Genomic DNA, 12,720 nt, shown 5'->3' with positions numbered 1-12,720 from the left:
GTACATGGGCTACTTGGGGATATTACCAGATAAAATCATCAGGTTAAAAATATTGGTTAATGATTCAGCAACAAGGGGAGCAGAGAGCTGCAGCAAAAATGGATCAAGCATATCCGCCCCAGTGTATTAAAAAACATTTTTTTTTTACATCAATCTTAAGCAAGGCATCTAGCACCTCACAGATAGTAAATTGTTCAAATGAAAACTAAGATTCTGTCGAGTCAGCTAGAGTCTGGCAGAGGGAAGAGCAGTCGATTGACTGACCAAGGTCAGTTAAACCACTGTTTCTCTCAAATATAAAGCCTTCAAGATAAAAATTATGATTAAAAGCATCAGTTATCCCATTTCTCAGTTATGATGCAATCAGAGAGAACGCGCTTAGGCAGGGAAGAAGAGGAATTTGTACGCTTCAGTGCATTTACTGTTTTCCAAAATTGAGAAGGATAACCAGCAAAGTCAGAGATATAGCACCAATAGCATCCACCATGGCAGCAGGGGGGCTGTAAATCTTACCAACAAATACATGTGTATTCTGGTTTATGGACACATCTACATATAGAGGGTTCACCCATAAAATGATTAATTAATTCAAGGTTTATACAAATATGTCCATTCCATAGAGAATTCTGTCAGAAAAACAATAGTCCAAACCGCATGCCTCTACCATATGGCTCAAAAGTTACATACAATTTACACTGAGAATTTAGCATGTTCAGAGTGAATTAAATGTCATCACAGGCAAGCAGTAGTGAAAATAACTTAAGTAAAAATACTTTCAAAAGTACTACTGGAGTATCTGTACTTTACTATTATTTTACTATTTTACAACTTTTACTTCACTAGATTCCTAAAGACAATTATGTACTTTCTAATCCATACATTTTCCCCAGACACCCAAAAGTACTTGTTACATTTCAAATGCTTAGCAGGACAGGAAAATAGTCTAATTGACACACATTTACTGTATTAAGAGAAAATTCTGGTCATAATTTACAAACTAAGCATGTGTTTAGTACTGCCTCTGATCTGGCGGACTCACTAAACACATGCTTCGTTTGTAAATAATGTCTGCATGTCTGAGTATATTTAAAACTAAATACTTTTAGACTAACTCAAGTAGTATTATACTGGGCGGCTTCCCCTTCAGTCATTTTCTATTAAATTGTCTTTACTTTTACTCAAGTATGACAATTGGATACTTTTTCCCACCTTTGCAGGCATGATCAAAAAGTGTTCACTGCTCAATAAAACTCTTTGGCTCTTGTTATTTCATCAAAACAAATTTCCTAACACCATTTTGAATTACCCCATTTTTCTTTACATTGTTCAGCAGTGAATGAACACACTACATACTACATATACAGAACCGATCGTGGTCTTCTTTACATTGTTCAGCAGTGAATGAACACACTACATACTACATATACAGAACCGATCGTGGTCTTCTTTACATTGTTCAGCAGTGAATGAACACACTACATACTACATATACAGAACCGATCGTGGTCTTCTTTACATTGCCAAGTACGTGTAAAATAACAAGCATCTTAAAACAACAACGTGTCACTGAACTGAGACCAGGACCACACACAACGATGTGGCGGTCAGAGCACTGAGACAAAGAGGTTTGACCCTTTAGAGTTCTCCACCTGCCTCACCTAACCTCGCCTCCCACATCTAACTGCCCTACCTCGCCTCCCACATCTAACTGCCCTACCTCGCCTCCCACATCTAACTGCCCTACCTCGCCTCCCACATCTAACTGCCCTACCTCGCCTCCCACATCTAACTGCCCTACCTTGCCTCCATTTAGGCCCTTTGAGGGGAGAGAGGAGACAGGCCTCAGGGACAATCACGTCTATAGAGGAGGGAGGAGACAGGCCTCAGGGACAATCACCTCTATAGGGGAAGGAGGAGATGGGCCTCAGGGAAAATCACCTCTATAGGGGAGGGAGGAGACAGGTCTCAGGGACAATCACTTCTATAAGGGAGGGAGGAGACAGGCCTCATGGAAAATCACTTCTATAAGGGAGGGAGGAGACAGGCCTCAGGGACAATCAGCACTACAGGCGAGGGAGGAGACAGGTCTCAGGGACAATCACTTCTATAAGGGAGGGAGGAGACAGGCCTCAGGGACAATCACCTCTATAGGGGAGGGAGGAGACAGGCCTCAGGGAAAATCACTTCTATAAGGGAGGGAGGAGACAGGCCTCAGGGACAATCACCACTACAGGGGAGGGAGGAGACAGGTCTCAGGGACAATCACTTCTATAAGGGAGGGAGGAGACAGGCCTCAGGGACAATCACCACTACAGGGGAGGGAGTAAAGCACTCCATTGAATTGTCCTCCAATAGGTGCCTAGTCCTTCAACCAACCATCAGTGCAGATAAAGTCACCATGTAAGACAATGATGTAACAATGTGCATTAACTAAGATTTTAGTCATCTTTAATGTAAAACTGGAAACAGCTGGGGCCGTATGTATCAAGGGTCTCAGAGAAGGAGTGCTGATCTAGTGTAGGATCAGGTCTCCCCTTGTCCATCTTAATCACTGTGATGTAAAATGCAAAATGGTTCCTAAATCAGCACTCCTACTCTGAGACGCTTGATACATAGTCCGAACCAAAGTCAGAAAGCAACCTGTTCAGGAAGAGGGACAGATCACATGGGAGGTCACAGAGGTTGTGTTCTGGGTTCACTGAGGGAACAGAGCAGTGTTTCATCCAGATAAGAGTGAGCTAGTAGTTCACCAGAGGACACACTACTACCCTACGCACGCATTCATGGACACACAAACAAACACATGCTACACACACACACGCACACACACACACTTCCTCCTACTCACGCATACATGTAAATACACACGCTACTGCCCTACTCATGCAACTCCATATTGGAGCCAATCCCTGGACTTTAGCAGAGCACTGAAACAGGAAACACTTAACCCTAATGAAGATAAACACAGCTCTCGAACAGAGAGAACATCAAGCTGAGATGTTGTTAAATGTGTCCCTCACCAATATGATGTAGATAGTATGACTTTGATATACCACAGCTGGGTAGGTGTCGGTGACAAGGGGGTTAACATTACAAAGCCTTGGAGGCCCAAGGTCAAAGAGGGTTAACGGTGTAAGACCACGATGGTTGAACTGACCACTCCTTCTCTGAGATGCTTGTACTAAAGGAAAGTGTGTGTGCGTGTGTTATGATACAATATAGTTTATTGTCCCCAAGGGGGACATTAGACTTTGGACAATAGAGAATGGTGCTGCTCCCACATAAATACATATAATTAATTGACACAACAAAAAAAGAGTGTGTAATAATATATCCCATTTAGCAGACGCTTTTGTCCAAAGCGACTTACAAGTCGGCTGGGGCCACTACTTTTACATATGGGTGGCCCCAGCGGGAATCGAACCCACGACGCTTGGCGTTGCAAGCGCCATGCTCTACCGACTGAGCCACACAGGACCAATGCATGAGTGTGTGCACACACATATACACACACATATACACATAAAAGTATTTGGACACCACTTCAAATGAGTGGATTTGGCTATATCAGCAACCCCCTTTGAGGACAGGTGTATAAAATCGAGCACACAGCCATGCACTCTCCATAGACAAACACTGGCAGTAGAATGGCCTTACTGAAGAGCTCAGTGACTTAACTTGGCATCGTCATAGGATGCACTTTTCCAACAAGTCAGTTCGTCAAATTTCTACCCTGCTAGAGCTGCCCCGGTCAACTGTAAGTGTGAAGTAGAAATGTCTAGGAGCAAGAACAGCTCAGACGCAAAGTGGTAGGCCACACAAGCTCACAAAACTGGATTGCTGAGTGCGGAAGTGTGTAAGAATTATCTGTCCTCGGTTGTGACACTCACTACCGAGTTCCAAACTGCCTCTGGAAGCAACATCAGCACAAGAACTGTTAGTTGGGAGCTTCATAAAATGGGTTTCCATGGCCGAGCAGCCGCACACAAGCCTAAGATCACCATGTGCAAGGCCAAGCGTTGGCTGAAGTGGTGTAAAGCTCACTGCCATTGGACTCTGGAGCAGTGGAAACACATTCTCTGGAGAGATGAATCATGCTTCACCATCTAGTAGTCCGATGGATGAATCTGGGTCTGGAGGATGGCAAAAAAACTCTACTTGCCCAATGCATAGTGCCAACTGTAAAGTCTGGTGGAGGAAGAATAATGTCTGGGGCTGTTTTTCATGGTTCGGGCTAGGCCCCTTAGTTCCAGTAAAGGGAAATCTTAACGCTACAGCATACAATGACATTCTAGATGATTATGTGCTTCCAACTCTGTGGCAACAGTTTGGGGAAGGCCCTTTCCATTTTCAGCAGGTCCATATAGAAATTGCTTGTCGAGATCTGTGTGGAAGAATTTGACTGGTCTGCACAGAGCCCTGCCCTCAACCCCATTAAACACCTTTCGGATTAATTGGAATGCCGACTTCGAGCCAGGCCTAATCGCCCAACAAGTCCCCGCAGCAATGTTCCAACATCTAGTGGGATGCCTTCCCAGAAGAGTGGAGGCTGTCATGGCAGCAAAGGGGGGGACCAATTCCATAATCATTAATGCCCATGATTTTAGAATGAGATGTTGAACAAGCAGGTGTCCACATACCATATAGTGTGTGTGTGTGTATACAGTACCAGTCAAAAGTTGACACACCTACTAATTTTCTACATTTTTCTACAGATGTCAGAACTATGAAATAACACACATTACATTTACATTTACATTTAAGTCATTTAGCAGACGCTCTTATCCAGAGCGACTTACAAATTACACATGGAATCATGTAGTAAAGCTGCCTTGATGACACCTTTGCACTCTCTTGGCATTCTCTCAACCAGATTCATGAGGTAGTCACCTGGAATGCATTTCAATTACCGGGTGTGCCTTGTTAATTTGTGGAATTTCTTTACTTCTGAATGCTTTTGAGTCAATCAGTTCTATTGTGACAAGGTAGCGGTTGTACACAGAAGATAGCCCTATTTGGTAAAAGATCAAGTCCATATTATGGCAAGAACAGCTGAAATAAGCAAAGAGAAACGACAGTCCATCATTACTTTAAGATATGAAAATGTCAAGTGCGGTCGCAAAAACCATCAAGCGCCATGATGAAACTGGCTCTCCTGAGGACCGCCACGGGAAAGGAAGACCCAGAGTTACCTCTACTGCAGAGGATAAGTTCATTAGAGTTAACTATACCTCAGATTGCAGCCCAAATAAATGCTTCACAGAATTCAAGTAACAGACACATCTCAACATCAACTGTTCAGAGGAGACTGCGTGAATCAGGCCTTCATGGTCAAATTGCTGCAAAGAAACCACTACTAAAGGACACCAATAAGAAGAGACTTGCTTGGGCCAAGAAACACCAGTAGTGGACATTAGACTGGTGGAAATCTGTCCTTTGGTCTGATGAGTCCAAATTTGAGATTTTTGGTTCTAACCGCTATGTCTTTGTGAGACGCAGAGTAGGTGATCTCAGCATGTGTGGTTCCCACCCTGAATTAAGGAGGAGGTGGTGTGATGGTCTCCACAATCACCCGACCTCAACCCAATTGAGATGGTTTGGGATGAGTTGGACCGCAGAGTGAATTTAAAAAAGGGCAACAAGTGCACAGCATATTCCTTCAAGACTGTTGGAAAAGCATTCCAGGTGAAGATGGTTGAGAGAATACCAAGAGTGTGCAAAGCTTTCAAGGCAAAGGGTGGCTACTTTGAAGAATCTAAAATATATTTTGATTTGTTTAACACTTTTTTGGTTACTACATGATTCCATACGTGTTAATTCATAGTTTTGATGACTTCACTATTATTCTACAATGTAGAAAATAGTCAAAATAAAGAAAAAACATTGAATGAGTAGGTGTGTCCACACTTTTGACTGGTACTGTACATATATATAAATAATAAATGAGAGAGAGAAAATCTCTCTCCTCACCTGGCTGTCTCCTTCCACTCCATCTCCTGTCCATCGACGGCCAGCAGTTCGTCCAGTTCAGTGAAGAGCTGAGGGGGCGGGGGGCCGTCATCCTCCTCACCCAGGATAAACCTGATCCTCTCTGCTGCTGCAGAGACTATGGGGAAAGAGAGCAGACAAGATGGATGGATGATAGAGAGAGAGACTTTTGACTGGTACTGTATATATAAGTGAGCAATGCAGTAAAATATTAAGTGTTGACACCGCCAATCACTTATAAGAAAAGGAGAAAAAAAGTTTTGCAACACCTGTAGAAGTGATGGCTCTAAGAGGTTGTTAAGCTGTTATTCACCAGACTCTCTGAAGGAAGAGAGTTTCCTGTGGCCATTATTAAGCTCCAGACTGACTGACTTAATTCAGGATTCTTTTCAGATGCAGTTGCAATGTTAGCTTCTGCAATTCTACACATTTTGTCATGTAGCTGAGAACAACAACAAAAAAATCTGTTTTTAAGACAATGTCCTGCAATTCTATACATTTTGCCATGAATACTTTCACATTTTAGCATCTCAGACTGTCTAGTTTTTATTTTGGTAATTGTTAGTTGTTGTGTCTTTGACTATGCCGGATTAAGTGATATTTTTTATTTATTTATTTTTATCCGTTGTTTTACCAGGTAAGTTGACTGAGAACACGTTCTCATTTGCAGCAACAACCTGGGGAATAGTTACAGGGGAGAGGAGGAGGATGAATGAGCCAATTGTAAACAGGGGATTATTAGGTGACCATGATGGTTTGAGGGCCAGATTGGGAATTTAGCCAGGACACCGGGGTTAACACCCCTACTCTTACGATAAGTGCCATGGGTCAGGACACCCGTTTAACGTCCCATCTGAAAGACGGCATCCTACACAGGGCAGTGTCCCCAATCACTGCCCTGGGGCATTGGGATATTTTTTAAGACCAGAGGAAAGTGTGCCTCCTACTGGCCCTCCAACACCACTTCCAGCAGCATCTGGTCTCCCATTCAGGAAATGACCAGGATCAACCCTGCTTAGCTACAGAAGCAAGCCAGCAGTGTTATGCAGTGATATGACATGCTATTCTATAAAATAATTTCTCTGTAATTAATATTACCTGATTAAGCAAATCAGATGAATGTAATTAACTAGAAAGTCGGGGCACCACAATAATGTTTATAGAGCTGTTATCTTCCGAATAAACTCTTAAAGACCTAGTAATCTTTTACATCAATGGCAGTCAATATTTAATCCTTGCCTTATTTTTAGTCTCATCTGAAAGTTATACATTCTTGGTGGGGGTCATATTTATGGGGCTCATAAACCTCCCCCATCAGGCCAATATCATGACATAGTACACAAACATTATTATTTAAAAATATATAGCTCCATTATCTCTACATACTTTGGATATGCTTTTAGTCATTTAAGTTTACACTTAAAACATTTGACTATCCCGAATGTTTGTTTTTTTTTAACAGGAAAAAAAAGAAAAGTGGCCCGCCTTTGCTAAATGAGTATAGGGGAAACACTGCTTACTGACAACTAAGAAACACTCACACACCACACCAGAAAGGACTTAAGAGTTGTTTTATATAGTTCAGCAAATAATTATGAAATAGTTAGCTGTGGATTCAAAAGTAATCTTTTAATCCATTACTAATCACTTTGTGCTACATTGGTAGTAGTTGCGCTCTATAAATACAGTTTTCCGTTCTAGTTAATTATACTGATTTATTTTCTAGGACAACTTTATCCTGTTCCATTAGGAGATACCCATATACAAAGAAATAATGCAAAAGTGCTCAAAATAAACAAAGAGGGGACAAATCCCAGAGTGAATATTTCAGACGAGACAAGGAGCCGACAGAGATATATTTCCCACCTGCTCGTTGAACATCTCATTCCAAAATCATGGGCATTAATATGAAGTTGGTCCCCCCTTTGCTGCTACAACAGCCTACACTCTTCTGGGAAAGCTTTCCACTAGATGTTGGAACATTGCTGAGGGGACTTGTTTTCATTCAGCCACAAGAGCATTCATGAGGTCGGGCACTGATGTTGGGCGATTAGGCCTGGCTTGGCAGTCTGCGTTCTAATTCATCCGAAAAGTGTTCGATGGGGTTGAGGTCTGGGATTTGTACAGGCCAGTTAAGTTCTTCCACACCAATCTCCGAAAAAATATTTCTGTATGGACCGCTCTTTGTGCACGGGGGCATTGTCATGCTGATTCTGGAAAGGATCTTCCCTAAACTGTTGCCACAAAGTTGGAAGCACAGAATCATCTAGAATGTCATTGTATGCTGTAGCGTTAAGATTTCCCTTCACTGGAACTAAGGGGCTTAGCCTGAACTATGAAAAACAGCCCCAGAACATTATTCCTCCTCCACCAAACGTTCTCCTGGCATCAGCCAAATCGAGATTTGTCTGTCGGACTGGCAGATGGTGAACGTGTTTCCACTGCTCCAGAATACAATGGTGGCAAGCTTAGCATTGTGCACGATGATCTTAGGCTTGTGTGCAGCTGCACAGCCATGGAAACCCATTTCATGAAGCTCCCGACAAACAGTTCTTGCGCTGGCGTTGTATACAAGAGGCAGTTTAGAACTCGGTAGTGACTGTTGCAACCGAGGACAGATGATTTTTACACACTTCAGCACTCGGCGGTCCCGTTCTGTGAGCAGTTGTTGCTCCTAAATGTTTACACTTCACAATAACAGCCCTTACAGTTGGTCGGGACAGCTCTAGCAGGCCAAAAAAGTTGACGAATTGACTTGTTGAAAAGGTGGCATCTTATGACCGTGCCACTTATAAAAGTCACAGAGCTCTTCAGTTTGGGCCATTCTGCCAATGTTTGTCTATGGATATTTTATGGCTCTGTGCTCGATTTTATACACCTGTCAGCAACAGGTGTGGCTGAAATAGCCGACGCCACTAATTTGAAGGTGTGTCCACATACTTTATCTATATATACAGTACTAGTCCAAAGTTGACACACTTACTCATTCAAGGGTTTTTCTTTATTTTGACTATTTTCTACATGTTGCTATTGAATACAACTCTCAAGTGAATGGCTTCACACAGTTTGCCAACATTAACAGGATTATGTATGTAGTGTAGACTAGCAGGGTAGGTGTCTGTGTGTGTTTTGAGGTGTCAAGGTGATGCGGAGAGGAGAGGAGATTATGATAAAGTAGCAGGTACTGGCTGTCAGGGAGCCTTGTCACGGCCAAAGGAGTCCCCTGTCCCTGAGTCTGTCTCGTTCTGTTCCACTGCATCCAAACAGAGATGAAAACATTCAATTAAAAAAGCCAATAATGCATTGTTTTTATTTCTGTGTGTCGCTGTTTGGATCGAAAACGTATAGAAATGTTACCGGGCAAATCAAGGGCAGGCACTGACAGAGATGAGATAATATGGATAACAAATGTCCATCAAGAGTATCTCTATGGTTACAACTCAATGCCATGAGGCTTCTGGCATTCTGGCTGTCATTATACAACACAGGAGGTTGGTTAGGTAACCCAAAATAACTTGAGTTAATCACACACAGAAGTTCATTTTCAGCCATGTGTGATCAGTGATGGTTATTCTGTGAGTCAACGTGAGTTATACAATTCCATAACTTTGAGATCTCGGTCTACCTCAACTTGCCTTCCTTTTAAAAAGTGTAGGCTTACTGATGGTCACTTCCATCCATGGGGTCAGTAGGATTATTCAACAAGATCTAACCTCCAGTGACCAAAACAGAGGAGAATTAAATCTCCTTATGTCCCCTCGTTCTCAATCATCGGACCACCACGTGATTGTCTCTTTACTGCTGTTAGGTCATCAACTTTGAGCCCCAAAGTAATAAAACAAACATTGAGGTCTATCAGTATGAACACGCTGGATTAAAGAATCTGATGACTGTAAGCAGGGAAAACTGCAGAGTCAAGAAGAACTGAATGTGTGACACGTTGCTTACGGTGTTTTGAATTATTGTGGTTTTGACACATCTCTATTTACATGGCACTAACAAAGTGTCACTGAAACAAGCTATGGAACAAGTCTACCGTGAGTTTCTGGGTTAGAGTTAGGACAATCATCTCTACCCATTTATTCTCTGGTGCAGTACAGAAATAGCATCCTTGGACTGAGACTCGCAGCAACACTGTTGAGTGGTCTAGTGTGAACTAACAGCTAAAAGTAACACAGCCATGAACACTGACATAGTGAGGTTTGGTTAACAACAATGTGTTTCTAGGCAATACTAAGCCAGGGGAATTAGTTGCTCAGTCAGTAATGCTGTCTATGAATATTTTTCTAATGTCAACATACAGTATTCCAGTGCAGACAAACTGAGAAAACTCAGAAAGTTCAGGGTGACTTAGAAATGTCCTTGTTTTTGAAAGAAAATCACATTTTTTTGTCCATTAAAATAACATCAAATTGATCAGAAATACAGTGTAGACATTGTTAATGTTGTAAATGACTATTGTAGCTGGAAATGGCTGATTTTTAATGGAATATCTACATAGGCGTACAGATGCCCATTATCAGCAACAATCACTCCTGTGTTCCAATGGCACGTTAGCTAATCCAAGTTAATAATTTTAAAAGGCTAATTGATCATAGAAAGCCCTTTTGCAATTATGTAATTACAGCTAAAAACTGTGCACCGGGGCCTCCCACTCCTTTCTATTCTGGTTAGAGATAGTTTGCGCTGTTCTGTGAAGGGAGTAGTACACAGCGTTGCACGAGATCTTCAGTTTCTTGGCAATTTCTCGAATGGAATAGCCTTCATTTCTCAGAATAAGAATAGACTTGACGAGTTTCAGAAGAAATTATTTGTTTCTGGACATTTTGAGCCTGTAATCGAACACACAAATGCTGATTGCTCTAGATACTCAACTAGTCTAAAGGCGTCCAGTTTTATTGCTACTTTAATCAGAACAGTTTTCAGCTGTGCTAAAATAATTGCAAAAGTGTTTTCCAATGATAAATGAGCGTTTAAAAATGCTCAACTTGGATTAGCTAACACAACATGTCATTGGAACACAGGAGTGAAGGCTCCTGATAATGGGCCTCATTCTACAAATCTGCTGTTAATAATGTCTACACTGTATTTCTGATCAATTGAATGTTATTTTAAATGGACAAAAAAATGGCTTTTCTTTCAAAAACAAGGACATTTCTAAGTGACCCGAAACGTTTGAACGGTAGGTAGTGTATAAAGATATTCAGGAGTGAAAAGTGACCAATCGACTGATTTGCTGATAATTCCCTTTAGTTGTAATTCACTACTTAATTCTATTCACTGGTTTCCACTGATATCATTGGTTGATAGATCCCTGGAACTATCTTGATGCGTTTGCACTGGCAGAGTTGCATGCTGGGTAGTGTAATTTGTGCTGTCATTACTCACTGAGGGGTTTGAGGATGTTGGGCGCTGCCTCTTCAGCATTCTCTCCATCTGATTTGTCCCCCTCCACGTTGTCCGCCGGCCTCCCCTTCCTCTCCTTGTGGCTGGACTTGCGTCGGTGGCGCCGTCTCCGCTGGTAGCTCTTGGGAACATGCACACCAATATACACGGTGTGGTGACCTGAGGGAGGAAGAGGGGACACCATTCAAGGGACACAGGTCAGATTTGGACTACCATGCTGATAATTTGCATCGAATGGAAGAAATGCACAAAGTCAATGAATATCAGTTGGGTAAGTGAAACTGTAGAATAAATAAGGAGGATGGATTAGATATGATAAAGGGGAGGATTGGATGTCACAGAATCCATAGTGATGTAAGCTTACTGACCAATATGGTGTTGGTGCAAGTGTTGGTGCATTTCTGTTAGGGAACAAAATTCCTCCGATAAACCCCACACGCGAATGCATGCAAGAGTCACAAGAACACGCACACACACACACAGGCGCACACACACAGGCGCACACACACAGGCGCACACACACAGGCGCACACACACAGGCGCACACACACGCACACACACAGGCGCACACACACACAGGCGCACACACACACAGGCGCACACACACTCCTACTGACTGATGATGGGCTATTTAGTCAGCTTGTTTGGTAAAATGTTTGGTCAGTTCTTTGTGCGTCAGGCCGTTTCCCTTGGGCCAATCAGGACGGAATCTGTCCTCATCCTGACACACGCTGAGGATGTAAATAAATGCCAACCACTTCCTGTCCTTCAGCTCAGACAGGAAAAGGCTAAACTTATCCAGGAAGCCATTTCAGAGAGAGAGAGAGAGAAACAGAGTGCCACATGCTCCAGCTAACAGCTGTCTAACACACAGGCCAAATGTTCTGGGCTATATACCCAATCCTCATGTACTGGTAAACACTAATGTAGGTATTGGTTGGCATGGGTAATCTACAGAAGTCACACCCCACTCCCTAGTGTGATCTCTCACACATGCTACATGCCTGTATGTAGCCTTTACAGTGGATTTGGGAGGGTCATCTAAAAGGGAATTTTACAGGCCGCTTTTCAATAATGTTCCTTATATATTTTCATCTTATTTGAAACAAATATTATAAATATTATAAACTTGACTTTGCAAAGGTAACTTAAAATCAGAGTGCCAACTACACTGCAGAACAGGCTGTGTAAACAAAGAACAAACAGGAGTTTAACCAGGGGTCATTCACCAAAAGGCGACACCCATTCAAACATGAGGTTGGTCCTGACTGAGTGATTTCACATTCAAAGTGACTGGGACTGGTATTTTTGGTTGTTGATTCTTCT

The 12,720-nt window shown here is 42.3% G+C and overlaps 1 protein-coding gene across 2 annotated transcripts in view; it reads right to left on the bottom strand.

Annotated features, from left to right (window-relative positions):
* Nucleotides 1-12,720, bottom strand: part of LOC135518188 (electrogenic sodium bicarbonate cotransporter 1-like) — a 93,237-nt gene that overhangs the window by 61,713 nt on the left and 18,804 nt on the right. For both annotated transcript variants that reach the window (XM_064943154.1, XM_064943153.1), the window contains exons 3-4: nt 11,377-11,553; nt 5,971-6,106 (exon numbers count right to left, since the gene is read on the bottom strand). In XM_064943154.1, the coding sequence (XP_064799226.1) occupies nt 5,971-6,106; nt 11,377-11,553 (313 nt within the window). The remainder of the gene's footprint in view (nt 1-5,970; nt 6,107-11,376; nt 11,554-12,720) is intronic.

This window comes from Oncorhynchus masou, chromosome 28 (genome assembly GCF_036934945.1).
Source record: "Oncorhynchus masou masou isolate Uvic2021 chromosome 28, UVic_Omas_1.1, whole genome shotgun sequence".
In the NCBI taxonomy this organism is placed as follows: domain Eukaryota; kingdom Metazoa; phylum Chordata; class Actinopteri; order Salmoniformes; family Salmonidae; genus Oncorhynchus; species Oncorhynchus masou.
The sequence above is the reverse complement of the archived record's forward strand: the minus strand, read 5'-3'. Positions and strand labels throughout refer to the sequence as shown.